Source organism: Hetaerina americana, unplaced genomic scaffold (genome assembly GCF_022747635.1).
Source record: "Hetaerina americana unplaced genomic scaffold, ioHetAmer1.1.p SCAF_6, whole genome shotgun sequence".
NCBI lineage: Eukaryota > Metazoa > Arthropoda > Insecta > Odonata > Calopterygidae > Hetaerina > Hetaerina americana.
Genome location: NW_027287205.1, coordinates 21077275 through 21099496, shown reverse-complemented (window position 1 = coordinate 21099496; position 22222 = coordinate 21077275). Strand labels below are relative to the sequence as shown.

Sequence of the window (22222 nt, the reverse complement as noted above, 5' to 3'; positions counted from 1 at the left end):
CACTTTGCAACACCTGACCATGATATGATCTTACCTCGCGTCTTCTTCAACCACTTTAACTATTATTATTTTTTTTAAATATTCATTCGATTCTGTTAATTAGCATGCATAGAAACTCGCCGTGGGGCTTTCCAACGATAATTTGGACAATGAGCCGATGACGCTTTTTTTCACTCTTGCGTTAAGTGCATAATTTTTGAGAAAGATGTTTCCGAACTTAAAATTTCTTTATGAAAGCCATTTAACTTCTTATTCCTAAATTCACATGAAATTGGCCAAAATAAATGTCTAAAGTACATGATACAATACTGCCTCGAAGATAGAACAAGGACTATGATAGACACGAATCATTGACTGTGAACCTCCAGACACAAGTTAGCATACAATTGTGCTACCGCCAGTATATCACGCAAAATAAGATAATTGGATTACTACCTAATAGCCACTTGTCTGTTTGAACGGCCATATACATTTAGTTAGAGTGGCTATGATATTATTTGATCAGTATTGACTCACCCCTCCCAGATTAGGATGCGATTTTCTCCAGTAGGAGGTATGCTGTTGGATTAATTTTTTATTGAATGTTATTTTAACAAATAAGGGTTTTTAGGATCGCTTCCCGGTATCCTTTAGAAGCACGATTGCCAGGCGCGAAAAGGAAAACAGTAATGTTTCCGAAATATGGAGAAATTTGAATGTTATTATTTTTCGTGATTATCTTATGGAGAACACAAAAATATGCATTCAGGCATATGCTTCGATCCGTCCGCCCTTATTATGGGAGTTTAAAACTTCCAACAATTAAACTATTGGAACTTGGCATCCAAGACCAGATTATTCCTCACGTCCTTCCATCTATAAATCCCACCTGGAGTAATCCAACCGGTTAAATATTCCCTGGAGTGAATTATTTCACATTTCTAAGCTTCCACATTTAAATATTATCCAAATAAAAATGCATTTTTTACACAGATTGCTTCATAAGGGAATTTATTCCTGCGGATATCCTTAATATTTGGTGTCTTGTGAAATACATTATATTACAAGTCAACCTTTTCACTAGGTAACCATAATAAACTGAATGAATTATATTGGAAATATATCTTCACTCACGGGCGATCCCTTTATTGTGGTATTCTTCAGTCATAAACATGTTCCTAATTATCTATATTGTATCTGATTTTGCCCGATTATGATGAAGCAGGCAAAATATCCGAAATAGGTACACAATTTTGTTATTTTCACGTGGAAATTCTGACATGAAAAGGGCAGTTTATCTCTTCTTCTTAATACAATTAGAGAGTGAACATACTTAAACGCTGATTGTTCTGGTTCTAGCACTTATTCTGCCAGCCATATGATTGACTGCCCCAGATTATCGATTTGCCTTAAATTAGTAGCTGAATGACACTAAGAAAGCTTGTTAAGTTTAAAATATTTCAAAGATGACTAATCGTTAATTTTTATTCTGTTTAATTATGGCAAATAGAAACCGTCCGAAAATTTTAAATAAATATATTCCGGTGCTTTAACGAGTGAAATCAACAATATCCCATTGGGTAAAGATGTTACATCTAGTCAAAAATAGTTGAGTATAGACCATATATATTTTGGGCAGTACGAGACTGGCCATCGGCAATTAGATGAATACTTCTTGTAGGCACTCCCGAGTGACCATTAACGATATTCAGTTTACTAGCAACGTAGTGAGCGACAGCAGTGATTCGTTTAAAAATCGTTAATTATCAAATATTTTCTTCGGTTGTATTTCTCACGGCAAGAGAGCTACAGTGAGACCAAAGTTATTGATGATAATTGGAAAAACGACATAAACTACAGGAAACCTTCAGGCATTATCCGTTATAAGTTTCTAGGGGTATGTTATTATCATAATAGATCGCTGTGATTTTAATCTCATAACCTTCCTCTCCTATTTGTTAATCTTTATTTTATCATTTTTATTTATCCATACATTTTTAGACATTTTCTTGCATATCTTATATTTTTCGGCACTGTTTCTAGTTTGAAAGAGAGAGAAATATTTTTAGTACATTAAATATTTTTTCTAATTTTGCGACGACCGAACTACCATTTTATTTAGTCATAATAATCTTTCATTTAATTTGTTAAATGATTGAATGTGTAAATATTGTATAAGATAATTATTCATTATTCCTATGCATAATAATTGATTAGAAATATAGTCCCCTGATATCTTATCTCTAAATTTGAAGTATTTTGACTACACTTATTGGTCATACCGAATGAATGGGGCTGATTCCTTTTTTGTATGCGCATTATAGGATGTATTCTACGGTGTAATTATTAAAAGTTATCGTGGTGTTTCCACTTGTCATGAGATTGCAGTATGCGTGTATGCTCCCGTAAAGCTTAATGATTTGAACCTGTAGATGGCAATGCAATTTAAGTACTCGGAATTGTGAACCCTACCATTGCTTTCGATATCTATATCAAAGGTTCCCTTTTGGATAGTAGAAGTTTGGAATGGTGGATCTTGATTTATGTATGAATCGCGTACAGATTTCTGTCACCATATCGATATTTCTGTTGTAATATATTATCTTGTACCTCTATCCGCATGGTTGCCTTGACTCCATATCCTTCCATTGCTTCAGAATCCAGCCCATACCCTGTTTGTTTTGTCTTTGTCGATCTCACCCACAGTATTTAGACATTAACAATGTACAGAATTACATTAGTTTCCCAAATACCTGTCCCAATGCACTACATTCGTCCAGTAGCACGTTTTATACCATTAAGGAAAACTCCTTTGAACCTACCAAACCCGTAATGTGTTACCAATTTTACAATTTCAATATCAATTATATCCGCAATCATAGGCAAAACCCATTGCCAACCAGAATTTTAACCCAAGGATACTCTAATGGGTATTTAAATGTCAGTTGAAGACAATTGATGTTCGCCTGCTGATTTGTCGCTGTTTTTGTGGGTCAGGGCGCCGCCGCCTGTGGCGCCACCGCTGCTAGTGGAGGACCCGCCCTCCAGCGAGGAAGTGGACGACGACGAAATCAGAGTCATTGTGACAGCTGCGAGTCTTCATGGGTGAGTGAACACAGCAACGCACGAAATTTAAAAAAAAATCCCAAGTGAATTTGTCCAGCAAATCCTCATCATTCGCGGTCTTGGTCGTTTCTTGTCTCCACACGCTCACATTTAAAAAAAATCATAAACGTTGCCATTTTTTTACATGGGAAACAAAACATTTTCTTGTTATGTGACTTGGAGGAGCATGAACAAACGTGACATAACATGGTCAAATATTTAACAATCCTCATAGAAATTTGTCATTTCGCTTGAGAGCACTGTTGACTTGCTTTAGGAATGGCCAACTTTATCTAATGCCGTAGTTTCTCGCGGCAATTTTCATCAGGTTTTCACTTTTGATGAAATACTATATTTAATGATGTTCTCGCAATCGAGTGTCATACCAAAATTTTAGGCACACTTTTCCCGCGAATATCGAGGTTTTGCTGCCTTATGTGGTTGGTAAATGTAACCCAAAGGCCTCAAATGAAATGATACAAGATATACGGGAAATTCTTGTCGTCAACACAGTTTATTACAGTTTTATTTTTCCCTTCAATATTAGTCTATATCCTCTTTGTTTTGTTTTGTAATTCCATGATATCCAACTCCTAGAAAAAAGGTGGTAGCAAAATTTGACAAAGCAACCATGATATGCAAGGTCTGTTCAAAAAAGATCAGACTCTTTGAATAAATACTTGATTTTATCGGTCACCCTTTAATCATGCTTATCGCCCTCAAAATACAGCCCTTGGTTGCCAATACAATGCTCCCAACGTTTTTTCTAGCTATCGAATGCCGCCTGGAACGCCTCTTTCGGGAAAGCCTTTAAGTTGCGTAACAATTTCGTTGGATGTCTTCAATATTTTCAAATCGTCCTCCTGCCCCAGCGTCTTTTCCCGAGGTTGAAACAAAAGTCAATGCACACGCGCTGCTTCCATAACGCCTTCATTTTCACATACACATGAATTTGTACAGGCAGCGTGTGCAAGCTAAGGCAAGAATAGATGTTATGAGGAGGCAAGTAGAGATAGGTCCACGAGCAAGACGGTGTTTTACTTCACATAAACGCCGCTGGAACACGACACCTCACTGAGTGTGATCCGTCGAGCAGTTCCCGCGTATTAAGACCAGTTGCATCTTTTTTGTATTGATCTTGTATGCAACTAAGTGCAATAGATAAAAGTGTTCTTATCGTCTTTGGCAAATGTGTAATATTGATGCCAGCCATTATTTAGAGCCATTTTTATAAATCTGGGTATTTTTTTATAAATTGGTGATTGCATTAACTGGCTTTATTATCATTAATTAAATGCTATAACATTTTAAAGATTGTTCATACTTTATTCCAGTTTAACGTAAGTACCAATATTTCATGAATAAATTGTTTTCAAAGAATTGATAATCAAAATAATATTAATGTCCATATTTAGTGGAAGAGGAATATGTAAAATTAAATCGAGTAAAATAAATATCATTCATTTGATGATTTTAGCGAAAAATTATATTAACTATGAAAAAAATAATCAAAATTAATGAGGAATTGAAAAATGTATGCCAGTAATTTGTTTTTTTTTAACTTAACAATTATTTATATTAAAAGTCTTATACAAAATGAAAAATTCAGCCACACAAGTCATTTTGAATGGTAGAGGATGTTAGGTTTTCAGATGGTTTGACAAGCTATTCCTCTAAGCTGTAGATTTTTATTGTTATTGCAGTGGATATATTCTTTACTAGGAAAGTGCAATGTATAGAATAGGCGCAGAATTACTTTCGTTGTATAAAGTTACTCTTCCCTAACTTCTAGCTGTGACTGTGCATAGGAGCTTTCGGGCTACGTCAAAAAATCTCTGGAAGCAAATCATACTGATGAAATGCGAGAAAAATCGGCTGGCACGTAGTAGATTAACCATCAAGTTTCCATGATAAGTGAAATCCCAGGTGTCCTAAGCCGAGTAATTGATTCTGTGAAGGATCCTGGCCTCTTATACCTCTTGTAACACATGGGTGACACATAAAAATTTCCTTATCTTGAATTTAATGCTATTTTAATGATGGTAATTCACTTAATCACTTCCAGTTCCATGCCTTGTTTATGAATGCTTTGAGCTGTGAGAGGTACTAAAAGATCTCTATTGACGGAGAAAACTAATAAATCCGTCTCTACTACTTCAATAACTCTATTGAGCTAGCATGGTGTTCAACGTCAGATTTCAAAGTATCTGGATTATGTAATTACTCGACAACATATAGCCAAATGCTAAGTTATACGTAGTGTTTCATATTTTACACAATTTATTTCCGTAATTATTCTGAGATTTTTTAGTTTCATGGATCAATATGGAAGATTCACAAATGAATGTGATAATTCTATGCGAAAAAATTGATTTTGTTAGCGATCAATATCACCGGATGAGTGTTTTTTTAGTGATTCTTGCTGTGAAAATGAGAAAATAGGACCTTTAATAAATGAGTGCGCTGACACTTATTGAGTATAATTATCCGAGTATTTTACTAGATTATCTTCAGCGATTTTCATATGAGATATAGAAAAACTTTTCTGGCGTTGATGTAGACATTTCACTTCATCATTTAAAAACAAACTTTGACATTTAAGTTTAGTTACTACTCGCATTAGGCGTATAAATAAAAAACTATATGTCATGCACCTATTGATGCGCAAGTAGGTTTGTAACGTGATAAACTAGATTTAACACCGGCTCGATGAAAGTTCTAATTAGGTAATCTCCAAAATGTCGAGTTTGTGAATCTAAACTGTATTTACTTTCCGAGAATTGATGAGAAGTTCTTATGTTAAACATTGGATACACCCAAGGGCAATGGAGTAAAGAAATAGAAAAATTCGTAGATTTTGCAGAATATCCTAATCAGATAACGGCTTGTTGCGTTCTTCCCCCCCCCCCCCCGCCCCCTCTGTAACACAAAGAAACAGGCACGTGGCCACCACCGGTCCCAGGTGGGGGCTATATGTCCTATCTCTTGATTCCTGAGGGAATCGCTGTCTGTTAAGATATCGTCTCACGTTCCGGGGATAAGGACCTCGCTATCTCTACTCCAACCAAGCAGTACTAGCCGACAGCAGCGCTTATCTTAATCCATTATATCATGGTTTGGGAGACACCTGCAGGCATGATATCGAACTTTCCATTAACTCTCTCGAAAAACTAGAGCGCAAGACGTGACGGTTTATTTACTGACCCCTTTCGGAAACTTGATAGCCCCGGGCCGTTTTCAATGGGACGACCTTTGTGACCAAAGGGACTGAGCGTGAACCTCTGTAGATCACCACGAGGCTGTAGCGTTTAATGCTGTTAGACTTGAGAGAGAGCCAATCCGGATGGATCACGTCGTAACGGCACCTATGGAGTTAGCTGACGATTTCAAGATGGCCGAAGGGCGCACCCTCCGCCGGAGCACCAGCCTGCCCCTCTACTACCCAACTGTCAGAAGGTACACTCCCATTCCTCGGGGTGGTTATTATTATGGCGTTATCTTAAACCGGCTCTTCCGTTCTGCTCATAATCCATATGAGCTTGCTGACAAAATGTATTTTATGGGAATGTTCACCCAGTGACGAGCAAAATTCATTGGGTTTGGTTAATATGAGCTATTTTCAATATTGTTACTATTGGTTTCGTTATATGTAGAAAAATTGATCCACCTACTCGTGTTCCATTTTTATTTAAGTTTGTTTCATTGAAGTCCTTTTTTTGAGAAAAAATAATTAAAAATTTTACATAAAACGAAAAATTTCAATGGGATAATACAATTTAGTATGATGTAATATCGAGAGAAAGGAGAGAAAATAATTTAATTTCAGATAGTAAGATATCCTAATCGTGATCAAATTATATTTATTCATTTAGTCTTCTTAAACACTAAACTTTGTTCAGAATTATCATCGTTAACGTTAATCAATTCTAGTTTATATTTTGTCACAGTTCTATGCTCAGTTACTTATTCCATTGGATACCACTTTACACCCTCATAGTACGCTGTAGCCAAATGAAATATTTTTTTGATTCTTGATCTTCCACGAATTATTCCAGTTCACGTTTCCTTCCAAATTTGGCCTCAGCGGCTGTGTTTCGAATCGTATCCAAAAGGTTTAATCCTTCTATCCCAAATAATTTCCCCCTCTCCCACTCATTGCATAGCTTCTTCGATATGTAATCGGTTATTCAACCAATCTTCTACAGACCCTCGTACCCAATGATTCTAATCGTTTTATATCAGCTGTTGCTTGCTATTTTCTATGTCTCGCATTTGTGAGAGAGTGAATTCATCGATGACCTGATAAAGCTTTGTCTTAATTTTCTATTTATTCTCTTGTTGTTCCCAAAATATCAAAACATGTTGGTTGATTCTAGTGATTTTTTTAAAATTTGAATTCAATACACACATTTGAAATTCTTTTTGCTTAAAATTTCTTGGGAGATGAGTTTGAGCCGTATTGATTTGCTTAAGTTTGTGGTGAAAAAATGACTGGATTTACTTGGATAAATGGATTGAGTTTTCATGGTAATCCAACCTCTTCTTGACCTTTATCAAATTCGTTCTCATTCTTACCATTCAAACTTCAGCGCATGGCATCTCCCGTTGCGGCATCTCCCGCAGTTTCTTTCGAATTTGTCAAGGTATAAACAGCCTAAGTGTTTAAAAGTTGGCTTTAACCTCGTCGACAGTGGCGCGTCGAGCACGACTACGAATGCCTGTGACCTTGTATGTACGGCATTTCGTCACATCTTGTTCCTTTAAAAGCCACAAAATTTCGGAGTATAACAGGACGTCTCGACAGCTTAACTGGTCAAAGCACTCGACCGGATATGGAGAGATCTGGGTTCGAACCCCAGTCAAGGCGAATGATTTTTACACTCAGAAATTGTTGCATTGAAATGCACATTAGCGGATGACTCCGTTAAAAGTTACTGTTGCGGAATCTCCCGCAGTTTCTTTGGAATTATAAATAGGGATTAATAAATAATGATTATACTAAATTAATTTTTCTGAGTTCTTTGGCACAGCCTATAGACCGAACCAATTGTTCAATCAGTAACAATTTTAATTCTATAAATTTCTCTAAACTCAGCAAAGAAGGATATGGACTAAAAGTTTCATCAAAGCAACTTTTTTGCCATTATAAACTACAATTATCCATTTATTTTCTCTCATAATCTTGTGGATGCAGCGTGATAGCGATATAGGTAGTTTTTTATATAAATCGTACAATGTAATTCAAATCAGAGTAATTACTTCGGATGAACTAAGAAGAAGCTAGCTTATGCTTTTATCCAACATCAGAGTTTTTGGGAAGCGAAGCAGAGGAGGGGAAGCGGTGAAATGAACTGTGTTGCTACCGTAAACTTGCTAATTTCGAGCTCAGTAGAGTCGGTTGACTATCATAGAGATTGAAAAACTAAGTATGGATCGCAGTGGCAATATTGTTATTTTTTCCACTGAGAAATATACTCATTTAGTAAAACGATAGAGAAGTTTGGAAAAGACGTTTTATATCTGCCATCGAAACTTATTATTAAATATTTATACTTAAGTCAAAACATACTATGTATGTTCAAAAAGTAACGGGAGTTTAGTAATTTTGCATAGTTCACGATGAGTTCCTGCCACAAGGTCAATAGACATGATTATGATATAAAGATGATACTTACAAGTTCAACACCGTTTTCGTGAAGTAATGCGAAGAAAACTTCTGTATTTTTGGCGAAACATTTCATGAATTTCGCACCTTGGTAATTCTTCTTCGCTTCACTTCGCTACTTGTTCGTGAATATTTTACCAAAAAAAGCACTCTAATAATGCTCCAGCCTCCATATTCACCAGACATTGCCCCATGTGACTTTCTGGGGTTCCCAGTTCCCAAAAATAAAAATAACCTCGAAGGGCTGTCGTTTTACAACCATAGATGTATTAAAAACGAATCGCTGAGGTAGCTAAAAGCTATACCAAAAATCGAGTTCCAGAAGTTTTTCGAAGATTCAAAAAAGTGCTGGCATAAGAGTATAGAATCTAATGAGAACTACTTCGAAGGGCATAACATTTGTATCGACGAATAAACGAAAATCTTTCCAAATAACTGAAATTCCCGTTATTTAAAGAATACTCCTCGTACAACGAGAATCGGATGGTTATCGAAAGATGATATCAATTCTGGCTTTTATAAAATATATTATCGCCAATCTTTAACTTCAAATTCTTCCATTTTCTGTGACAGATCCGTTATTTCTAGCATGAATACCAAATGCATCCACTAATAAACAGAGTATAGTTATAAACAGAGTCTCCTTTGATTCGAATGTTTCGCTCCTCTCGTAATGAGGTCTCGAAAAATCCGTTTGTGGGTAGAGAGAAAGAGTCTTTCGAATAAAAACTCGTAAATCTCGATGATTCGCAATAGCCTGTCCATGCAATTCTTTGTTTCGCCGTGTTCCTCTTTAAAAATGTCATGTGCCGAATAAATTATCGAGCTCCCATTGACAAAGCTAAGTGCTACCGAACAAACTTCATTAATAGGTATTCTTTCAAAGTAGCATTCCGTGTCATCAAATAAATCACGGTTTTATTCAAATTCACTTGTTATTGATACGTATTTGACGGGATTCAAGATCCCGTATCTTCATTCACTTAATGATAATCTTTCATTCAACCAGGACAAAGTTACGGTGCAGAAGTTTGCATAAGTTAGGTGGTCAAATATATATATATAAATATATATATATATAAACCATAAACACAGTAATCAACCCGAAGGTCGGTTTAGTAGGTGATGGTAGAGCTCACCCAGTACTAAGCCCTATACGGCGTGTGAAATTCACACACCGGCGTAGGGGGGCCAGTTCCTTTCCCTGTGCCGGTTATGGTTTCCCAGGAAGACCTGGTACCCGAAAAATCACTTCAGCTTGGGTGGAGCTGCAGGTGCCCAGAGTACCTTGCCCGGGAATCGAACCCGGGACTCTCCGGTCAGCAGTCCAACGCTCTACCCACTGGACTACCGCGACCCACTATATATATATATATATATATATATATATATATATATATATATATATATATATATATAATGTATGTATATATAGTATATAATCGATTTCTCAAAATATTAATGTTAATCATTGCGGATTTATTATACAACTCTTTCTGTGTGTAATTAATCACTGGCTGTCCATTAGCAGGTGTCCGTTTGTACTATTATTCTGGAGACAACTTTGTTTTCATAGTATACGGAAGAAATAAGTACCCTTTAGATTATTGAAAAAATGATGACCTTAAGAATAACTTATTATTCTCAAGTCACGGATATGACAGCATACCAAAGCTCTTACGAATATGGCTTCTCACGCCTAAAGATTCACAGTTAGCACCTGGATTCAGGAGGAAATTATGAATTATTATTATTGATAACAGGAGCCAAACGAGTTGGAGTCGATTTTTGATGTACTTCTACCATACGTATCACTTCACTTCTCAACCCTGTCAAATACGACCTATATATTAAAAAACCTTGCACATTCCCTATTCCCTCTTCAAAAGGAGTATTAAAAAATATAATTTAAATTACTGAAAACCTTTTTATTTGATTAACATTCATAGTTTAACCTAAGAATATTGAGGGCTCCAGTTTTTCTTGAATGATTACCGATTTTAGCTGATTGACTCTTAACAACTTTACTATACCTTCAAATGTGGACTGAAAATGATACCCCGGTTCGAATAATTTAAATGATATTTATTAAAAATTTAATAATTATTTAAATTTAAATAATAAAATCATTTGCCAGGTTGCACGTAATGGTTGTAACTTCCTAAATCTTCGTAGGAATTAACTCGGACCGCACGATGAAATCAGGTAGCCGATTAAAACTATTGAGTGGGCGTGCCTATTTTCGGTTTTCACTTGAGATGTGATTAAAACAATCAAGCTCTCTCAAAAGATGGTTAAAAATAATATTGCTGAAATTTACACTTTGATATTGTAGTAGGTATCTTTTTGCATGTTTGCAAATCATTTTTCCGGATTAAAATTGTACTTTCAAGTGACATCCTATGAAATGGAATTTCTCCACTCCTTTACTTTTCACTCATCACAAATCGTCCATTTCTATGTGATGCTGGTATCGATTCTGTCTTCAGCCCTAATGGCATTTTTATTTATGACTCAATGTGTCATATCAATTGATCCGCTTTCGAAAAACCAGTCAAGGTTTCAACTCACTGGAATGCAACAACACCTCTTCGTCGGAATTCGGATCCAAAATATCCTCTTATGCCATCCTTCCATCTTTAGCCTGCCAATTGATCAGGTGTGCTCCCAACACTCCGGCTGGATCCAATATCTCTCTATCATAATAGTCCGTTTCACTCCATTATCTCCAAATTCTCCTCTCTGATGTTGGAAATTAGGAGTAACGTATTATAATGGCACCCATAGTAACGCATGGACAATATGAAAATTGGTTGGCATCAGCTAAGGAGATAACCTCTTCTCTGCTTTGGCTCTAGGTCATATTCTTGCGGCACTCCCAGTTATGAAGCCAATTTGTCATCCAGTGCAGTTCAATAGCCTCCGTAATGGTTATTGATACATTGGTTAAGGGAATCTTCTGTTGCAAAAAATACGGTGAAGTGGAAATATCTTTTTTACTGGCATTACTGGTGATAAATTTCTTTCATATGGCACAGATATGTCATAGTTTTAGATTTCGAGATAAAAATAATGCTTTGTCTCCTTATCTCACACTTGAACGAGTATTTTTGAACAATTGCACGTATCGATACACCAAATCCATTCTTTAGATAATATAAATACCCTGTAAGCAGATTTATATCAACACTCTTTGCTCTTATTTAACCTACCTGCGATTCGTCAGAGAAGTATAATAGATCTAGATGTATAGGAATACTATTTTCATCAAGGAAATTAATAAAAATTTATTATTTAAAAACGAGTCGGTTTGAGTCCATTTGTGTTTATTGTTTAGAAGATGGAAGTCACCTGTAATGGTTGAGCCCTCATTCTTCTTGAACAGAATGACTCAGGCTGGTCCTGATCTCTAAGGTTGTTAAATAATATTTTATTCAATCATGTGCAGCAATCTAGCATAGAGTTATTTTCCTTCCCCTTGAGTCGTTGCCGATGATCAGATAGAACGTAAATAATTCTCTGGATTCAGTATCATTTGACACAATTATTTGTCCATTGTCTTCATCACACTGATAAAATACACGTACCTATTGATTAATTATCCAGTAAATACTGATATTCTCTTATCCTGTAAAAGGTCTCGATTTGTTATTCCACGACCATCACTCCATTACTATTTTGGAGAAGCTATCTAGATTTAGTTTCGACCAAAGAATAGACAAGTTACAATCCCATAGCTCCTGTTCCCAAGCATCTCAATTGTTGATGACTGGTCTGAGTCGACTGGTCTGAGATGACTGGATTGGTCTGAGCCTACCAAAACCGACCTTCGGGTTGATTACCTAGTTTATGTTTATATAAATATCTTCGAAATAGAACGCTCTTCGGCGACGCGCAAATGTATAAAAACATTGATTAAGATTTCTAAAATACAGAAACACAAAAAAAGGACACTCACATATGTAGTTTTGACGTTTCAATGGCACGGCCGTCTTTATCCGTGCCGTCGAAACGTCCAAACTACATACGTGAATGTGCTTTCTTTATGTTTCTATGTTTTAAAAATCATAATAAATGTTTATATATATATATATATATATATATACATACATATAAAATTGTTAACTTAGAATTCCGTCGGTTAGCTGAAGACCAATCAAGCACTGCTTGCGTTATGATCATTTACTGCGTAATGAAAATTAAAATGTAACAAATATTACTTTATCACTTTCAATTCAGCCTCTATTATCCATATTTTAATTGTATCTTATCCCTTTTTTCATTTAGCTGTTATTAGATGCAGACGCAAATTATAGGCCATTGGATTAGGTACCAATGAAAGCCCCTTATCTCTTTAAGGAGGCGGTAAAAATAAACTGTGTACCCTGAAGGCTTAAAGCTATTTAGATTTCCAGATAAGGTAAATGGCCACAGATAAATCGAATTTCCGATGTTTTAAATGAAAACCGTGTTTTAACCTTAAATTCGACTTGAACAAAGTTCTCATTCCACAGAGTGTAAGTGATACGATAATCCGCACTTTCAATAAATTTTCGACGGCACCTACAAGTAAATGCCGCACCCAGCATACCTACCTTCGCAGGTGTTTCGTCCGGTATTTTATCGCAGGCTGTTGGAAGTGAAAATAAAAGATTGAAACAATGAAGTAAAGTTAATTCAGTTGATTAAACTATCTTCAAAGCTATACGGTTGATAACAAACAAGATTTCCTCTCCTAGAAGACTAAAACCATAATCAAGTGACTGACGACCTAGTTTTCATACCATAATAAAAGGAAATAATGTATTTCTGTTGGTGAATTAATAATGTATACAAGGAAGTGGATAAAACTATGGAATGTCATGTAATCTTGAGGTAACCTTTTTCATTAATATCAATAAATGTAGCAAACAGTTCAGCCGGAAATAATTAAATACTAGTTAAGATAAGCATATCCAGAAATTTAAATTATACTATGTAATATGAATTTCTGAAAGATATGAAGTTCCATTAACACTTATGAATAATGATTTCGACCACAGATTAAGAGTAACTTTTGGTAGAAATAAGGTTCAAGCCTCTGTCGATTAGAGTCTGTTCAATATTATTCCGATATTTTTATATTAGAAAATATTTTCTGATAATTCATTTTTTGTTGATTTCTCCTAGGATGTTATCCATTTACTCCCAAAAATGGCTTACATTTGAATGTCAATTGCATATTGCATCATAAATATGTAATACACTCGTGGTGGCATATGAATGTATATACTATCACGCCATTCCTTTGGAAATTTTAAAAAAATTCTGATATAAGTTTTAAAAAGAAAATTACCCCCGTTTACTATTTTCAATACTATTCTATCTTTGACTCTCATAATCTTTTATAACTCTGGTGCCATGGGAAGAATGCCCATCTAGTCTTTCGAGTTTTCCTCGACATCCCAATGGATTTCAAAGAATTAATAGTTTTTATTAGGAAATAGTGAGGTCAAATTCTTCAGAACTTGAAAGTCAGTTTTGAGATAAAAGTAACATTTTTATGGGGGACCGAGATCGTACATGCTCTATTGTTTCATTGCGGTTCTGAGTTTGCTCTTGTGAGGCCATGGAAAATCTTTTGGGAGTCATTTCTGCTGGGAAAAGGAATTTCTAAAAGCCCAAAGCGAATTCAGTACAATGCGAAGAATATAGTCAAGCCAGCAAATACAGGTATATCCACCGCCATACGGAGAGCAAAGATATCTAACAGTTAGGAAACAAGAAACAAAGCTATTTTCAACTCTTTATTCCGTTCGTTTACCTTTTGATTCACTATGTTTTTTTAAGTTGTAGAAAGATTGTCAAGCGTTAAGGATTGGCTCGCAATGTTCCTCAAAAGGAATGTTTGTTCTGCTATCGTTCGATGCCGTCCAGGACGTTTGCTCAAGGTGAAGTCCAAACGATTCGTCAAGTATTTTGTCTTATGCCAACTATCATATGACTCTCCTAAGCAAAGTAACTTGAAGGTTCTTTGCCATGCTTCCAAGCTCTAAAGGTAAATTTTTATTTGCAAGTGATATTTTAAAAATGTTATCTGATTTAAAAAATAAACTGTTATCTGGTAGTATTTGATTCAAAATTCGTAGCATATGTAGGCTCTATGGTTCGGATAAAATTTTTCATTTGTTATCAAAAAATAAAAGAGAATATTTTTGTACCTATTACCATCGTAATGTACCATTAAGCATGTAAACATAAATTTCGTGGCAAAATTTTGGTTAGTATTATGAAAAGATAATATTTTCAAGAGTTGATTTTTAACAAAATAAATCTTTAAGTACGGGAATCTTTAAACTCGTGACGAAATCATTGTTTTTGGCAGCGAGTTACTGTAATGCTACCAAGACTAATCAGGACTAATTCCTTCCTTTTATCATTATTTTGGAATACGATAGAACGATTAAGAAAACTGTGAATGAAATGAATGAATTAAATGGAAAACTAAGAACATTTAATGAAAAGCATTGGGAGTTTTGGTTGTTATCGCAAGTCATGTTTTTCATCGCGAACCGCACTGCAAAAATTTTAGCAAGGACCTATTTTTCAACTCTAGGAAACCGTTATTCTTTTGTGGGAATAATTAGGGCTAGAAATTGTATTAAATTTATTAATTTTCTTGAAATTTCCGTTGCATATCTCTCGCATTCCGTCATTATTATATTTTATGCCTTGACTCTATTCGTGAGAAATTTTCTACCCAAAATAGTTTCGCACGGACTTTTATAAATATTAGTGCATAGGAATTTTTACGTACTCATTTCATGTTTCATAAGTTTTTATGCAATTCAATCTCATGGGATCACAATCTCGTTCACTCCAGTAAATACGAGTATGTCTTGAGTTGAGTTTGAGTTTCGTTTAAAATGTATAGTCTTGCTGGAGAATTTGATTGAAGTGTTCATCAAATGATCACATCACTCTTATCTTTCCTTCGCTGATTTTGGTTCGTCAGCCAACGTGCATATGAAAAAATAAAAGAACTGTGGATGAATATACCGGATATCTCAGAGGCTGAGGCTTATGGCCTCCGCTTTTGCTGACAATATTGGTAGACATAGAAATCAACAGTAAGTTTTTTGCACATTGCAATTTTTTCTGAGGGTTTAAACGTCGGTACTCAGATTGCTCTATTGATTTTTTATAAAGTGGTAGTGTTCAACATTAATGATGTTTAGGTACGTAAATTTGCCTTTATTGATTCTTGAATCGATACGATAGAAAATATTTTCTTGGACATTAGAATCAGATCGTTATAAGTACGCGAAAAACATTAGCTACTGAGCCGAATCTCCTTATTTAACCATACCAAATGTAAATGAACAAATAAGCGAATAACCTTCTACTGCACGTCGCTGTGCTGCCGAGAGCTTATGGTGCAGAGGATCAATCGAGAGTGAAAATAGACGAAATTTGTTCATTCAGATACTTTAGATAGACGATTTTTTAACAAAATCCGAAATAGTGGAATGAAATGAATAATAATAATAAAATCAATATTTTAATTATACGAAAATGTAATTCAGTTAGAAATGATGTAGGAAAAGTTGGGACCTTATGAAACTGAGTTAGTCTCTTTTGAGTTGCTTTTAAACTGTCAGCGGACTATGGAAAAGGTAATGCTTTGGAGTAATGAATTTGGAAAATGAAGTTTTAGAATGATAAAAATTCACCATTTTATTCATTCATTCTTTTTAGAAATGGTAAGTCGATAGCAAATATATTATTATATTTTCCACCTGTTTATTCCAACTGAATACTTTGCTGAGGGGAATATCGTTGAGATATTTTAAAAAAAATTACTTATGCTTCACTCTATATTACGTTAGACTGTCATTTTGCCTAATTAATTTAATACAGATTTAGTATGAATGCTTAATACTAAAAAAAGGTCGCATTTAATTATGGAATCAAAAAGCCCTTCGTATTGAATAGATTAAACTGCAATTTTTGTCCATCGAAGGGGTCCCATTCTACGTTTTCTAAGACATGTAAAGTTATCTATCCCACGGAAATATTTCCATCAAATAAAGTTAAGTTTATTTCTAATTTACGAAAACAATTGAATCATACTCGAATGAACATGCAAGTACTCAAAACGTACCCTAAAAGACGTTCAGTTATCGCCAAATTAAATTCCTCATTAATATATTCACTTGAATGTGGCTTCCCTATATTCTTACATGACTCCTTCCGAGATTCGAATGCCTTTGTTGGATAAATTTAGGTAGTAAAGTTACGATTATGAATAACATGGAAATTTTCATTCAATTGGCGCTAAATGCTAAATATTTGTGGTCATCATGCCCCTTCACTCTGGCATTGGCCATTTCGACCCATTTTAAATCGTCTATAGTACTCCGACGGATCTTTTGTCTCTAAGATCCATGAATAATAGCCAGAGGCCCTTTCCTTTTAGGGGTTGACCCAAACTGCTCGGTCTCAGGACGTTAAGTCCTCTCTCAGACGGGTCTGTGAGTGCCACTTGCTGTTAAACTTAATTCAATCGTTGTCCGAAACGCAGCAATGTAGTCGTCAAACGACGAAAAAACATTTACATAATGAAAGAAACTGGATATGAAATCCAAAAGATTATTCCTAATGCGTTCCGGTAATTGAGCCACAAAAACCTTCTGGAGAACATATGGATATTATTCTGGTTCGTCTAGTTTGCATTTCGTATGTAATATTAACTAAATGGTCTTCTTAAAAACTACTTATCCACCGATGTGTGAAACATAATGGGTTCTGAAGATAGGTGTATAAAGACTTTATGCTGCTAATTCTACATTAGGAATAAAAGAATGAATAATTTCCTCCAAATTTTCCTACCTCAGTTTTCGGTTTTCATATAGATATATAGCTCAGGTTTTGCTTTTCTTGCCTGGAAATTTTTCCCAGTCTAATTCGCATAGAAAATGGAGAGAAACCTCGTGATTCGTCGAAAATTATTTTTTGTCACTATTTATGCTTAGCTTGTATTTTTTTTCTCTGAGGTATTGAGACGATCAATGGCCCAATTTTATGGCGGAGGGCGGGAGGAGCGAAGAAAAATCCTTCCACGTTCTGCTTCCGTGTGGACTTCTGACCTCCTCCCAGGCCCTCCGCCCGACTCGCATTACGTTTCATCGCGTATCGGCCCGTCGGCGATGACGTATGAAGCCAAGGTTCTCCCTCCCTCCTCCTCCTTCCCCGTCTACCCTCTCCCTGATATGAACTACTCCGATCCCTCCCGCAAACTTCCTCCCTCCCTCCCTGGCTTATTTCACTTCCCCTACACCAGGAGGGGTAGTTTGTCCGCGGAAGGATGGTGAATAATGGAGTGCAAGCGTGAGGGAGGGAGTTTGGTAGGAGGTAAGGGCTGGTGATGGTTTAATCCCCTGGTTACCCGATGACCCCAAAACCGCTTCGTATTTCACAATAGAGCGAAATAGGATATGGGAGATGGATATGTGGTGGTCGAGCTGTTGAAAATTTTGGCCTCACCAACTGGGATGGTTTTGATCTCAAAATTATGTTGCTCGTCACCCAAAAGTCCAGGGTTCAAATCCGGGTGATGTCACTGGTCACCCGTAACCAATTGCAAGTAGATTTTCTGAATTACCGATTGAGAAATGAACCGATGCATAAAAATGACCTTACATGGCCTGACTATATACAGGCCTGTAAATATCTCGGGATTTGGGAGTTTTTGCAGGGGGAGTTTTCTGCACTTACGAGATACCCTGCAAACTAACAGCGTGGTGTGTGGCAGGGGGTGAATTGAATCCAGGTATGCACAGAACTCAAAGAGTTGCGGGTACGTAGATGAAAGGCTGATAGTTAGAAATAGTTAGAAATATTTAGTTCTGTCGTTTTATGCAATGAAAAATTTAAGCACGTCAAATCAATAAATGAAGGACCATTACCACATGTATAGAGATCACTAGAGCTTTATTCTCAACTATACTCAAAGACAAACTTCTGTTTGTGTCCTGAGGTGAGTTTCAGTATTGTATGGAAACATGAATACTCCGCAATTTTATGAACCCAAATCCCCAATATTTCGATTTTCTATTTTTGTGTACGAATTTCCTATTCCTGATTAAATTATCAGACTGACGTTACTGCTCTTTTTCACTACAACAATTGTGGCATAAATGATTAAAATTCAGATGATACAAGGTCACTTTAACATTTCCTTGTTAATTGGCATGCATTTTTTATGTAAATGTGAATTAATTTCGTCAATGGGTCTATAATATAAGGTCTCACTCGACGGAAGGCGTGCTTCACTTGAAATGCTATTCACATGGCACGTCAAGTAGAGATCGGGATACAATAGACAATATCTTCCGTCGTCGGAATTCGCACTCAGGCTTTCGCGTTAGGAAGTCAGTACAGTAGACTCCTCACCGACACTAAATATGATTTAAATGGCATGTTTGGCTGTTCTTGCGCTAAATTGAGTTAACCTAAACCTGCACGAGGTAGCCAAAGTCGCATTTGACTAATGGTTTCAGAACTACTCGTCAATCTATGACTGCAAAGTGGTGGAGGAGGACTAATATTTGGAACGGAACGGGGAAGCGGTGTCTTTTAAATCCTCCCCACGCAGGTGCTCCAACAAGAAGGAAATACGGAATGTGTCTTAAGTATTGCGGCTGCCACATTAAATGCTTTGCTAAAGGCTATCTCTCCCCTCTTCCGGTCCCATATCCGCTTAGGAAAAATTGAATATTAAATTGGCATTCAACTAAGAGTAATATAATAAGTATAAAATACGTGTAATATGAAATTTGAATGATATCTTGAATTCGAAAGAATGTCGTAGTTAAACAATACCTACATTCCTTTTCTGTAAAATGTATTTCTTTTTTAATGTTTTGCGCCAAAATGTTGAATATTTATGAATTTGGGAATTCTATTTTTCTATAAGTGTGTATTAGTTAGCATAATTATATTGATTGTGTAATGCAACCTACGAATCCACACAAAATCTCATAGGAATACACTTTTTTGGAAATATTTTTCTGTAATAAAGAAACAATTCTGCATCTACAAAAATCCTGAAAAAACTTTAAAACTTTCACTCAGTTTTGAAAGAATTTTTTTAAAGCCGTAATATAAATGCACGAAGCTGGTTGCATCATTTCACGCTTATAGTATTCTTATGTATAGAAAAACCTACAGCCCAGTGACCTGAAGGGAGCATCTATGCTCTCATTTATGACATAAGGCGGGTAAGATAATAGTTGACGCAGGAAAGCTCCAAGAGAGATGGAAGGAATATAAAGAAGAACTGATTAGTAAAGAACTTAGGCCAACAAAGTTAGACATAGAAAAGGAACATGACGTAGAGGAAGATAGCTTAGGTCCAGGCATACTAGACATTGAGATAGAAAGGGCATTAAGGGATATGAAACTAAATAAGGCCGTGGGGGTAGATAACATTCCCGTGGAACTTTTAAAATGCTTAGGAAAACGTGGGAGGAAGAGGCTATATTGGCTGATCCGTAGTATTTATGAGGAAGGAATCTGGCCGGAAGACTTTGTGAGATCAGTTTTAGTTCCTATTCCGAAAAAGGTAAAGGCTACATCATATGACGACTACAGGACAATTAGTTTGATATCCCACGCAGCTAAAGTTGTTCTCAGGATCATAAACAAAAGGATAGAGAGTAGGGCAAATGATTACTTAGGGAATGATCAGTTTGGGTTTAGGAAGGGGAGAGGTACGCGTGATGCCATTGTAGTAATGAGATTATTAATCGAGAGGAATATAGAATACAATCAGTGAGTACTTGCCTGTTTCGTAGATTTCGAAAACGCGTTTGATAGAGTTAAATGGGAAAAACTAATGAGTATATTGAAGAAAATAGGAATAGATTGGAGGGAAAGGAGGCTAATCCGCAACATGTCTCAGACTGCTCAGTTGCGAGTTGGGAACGGGGAGTCCGGATGGGCAGTGTTAGGAAGAGGTTTAAGGCAGGGTTGCCCATTATCACCGTTGCTGTTCAACCTGTATGCAGAGGAAATGATTAAAGAGGCATGGAAAGAACTGGAGGTAGGAATGAAATTGGGCGGTAAATTCGTAAAATCAGTTTGGTTTGCTGATGACCAAGATCTAATTTGTCATTCAGCCAAAAGGTTGCAAGCATTGCTGAATGAATTGGAAACTCATTGCGATAGATATGGGATGAACATCAACAGTAATAAAACAAAAGTTATGCGATTTTACATAAAGAAAAAGACTAAGCTAAACATTAAAATAGAAGGGCAAAAAGTAGAGAATAGAAAACGAGCAGGTAGAACAGTTTCCGTATCTCCGAAGTGTTTTGGGCCAACAGGTTTGTTTGTTTGGGGTTTGTACGGAGAAATCCTCAAGAGGCAGTAAAAATGGATGGAGGGCTTATTAATCCGCAGTGGGATGTTGAAAGCTGTAATAGAGAAGAGAATTTCAGGCAAACGAGGAAAGGAAAGGAATAGGATAAGGATGTTGGATGGTATGAAGGGAGGAAGGAAGTACGCAGATATGAAGAGGGACTTGATGTAGAGTAGGGTTCTGGATTTTGTGATGTGTTAGGAGTCACGAAATATTTATTTGGTAGCTGTGTTTAACTCAAAACCTACCTTAACCGGTAGATTACTTAATAATAGATAATATGCACCAGAAAATACATATGTCAATGAATTTTTTAAATTCCAACATCCCATTTTGAGCATTCTGATTCTCAGAAGCTCCAAAATTTGTAATTTCTAAAGAATTCTATTCATTGTGGGAATTGATTTTTACACATCGGTTATCAAATGTTAACGTGGGATGAAAAATTGCGAAATGTGGCGATGTTTCATATAAGAGGATGAGGGTATGGATGCCAATTCAGAACTTGTGTTTTTAGAGTGGCCGCCGGAGTAACTTTGACCGGCTACTTCATTACCAACTTACGAGAAATGGCTAGTTGATAACAGTGGTAACTCATTTCCAAACTTCACTTAAGCGTCTTATAATTAACCCCAAAATATCAAAGCCCTAATGACGAGAAACCTTGGCTCTTCATTATACGATATGGGTGAGCAAATTCGTGAGCTCCCACTTATTTACCGGTTTCACGAATACATACAGACACTCCTGGCCAATTCATAGCGTTCAAATGTTTTCGAAAAAATTGGAAGAAATCTCAGGAGGGCGTGAAAGCGTGAAGTTTATCTAATTTTGAGTTATTGCTTAAACCCAACCCTTCTCCCACAAAAAAACGTTTTTGTATGAGTTTATATACACTCGTATCAAACCTGCTTCCGGTTTTGTAGATTTCGTAGCTCGTCCGAGGGTTTATTTGAATCCTGGATATGAGAAATTTAAGTTGTGTATGCTTTCTTTTGATTAAAGTTGATTTTGTGGAGAATTTTCCGTTGTGAAATGAAACAAAAAAAAACTCGTTTGAAAATTTATCT

The 22222-nt window shown here is 36.1% G+C and overlaps 1 protein-coding gene across 4 annotated transcripts in view; it reads left to right on the top strand.

Moving 5' to 3' along the window:
- LOC139695305 (GRAM domain-containing protein 2B-like) overlaps positions 1–22222 on the top strand; it is a 568636-nt gene that overhangs the window by 89818 nt on the left and 456596 nt on the right. For 3 of the 4 annotated variants that reach the window (XM_071594009.1, XM_071594008.1, XM_071594007.1), the window contains exon 2: positions 2977–3084. The exons of the other annotated variant lie outside the window; for it this stretch is intronic. In XM_071594009.1, coding sequence (XP_071450110.1) covers positions 2977–3084 — 108 coding nt within the window. The remainder of the gene's footprint in view (positions 1–2976; positions 3085–22222) is intronic. 4 annotated transcript variants of the gene reach the window in all.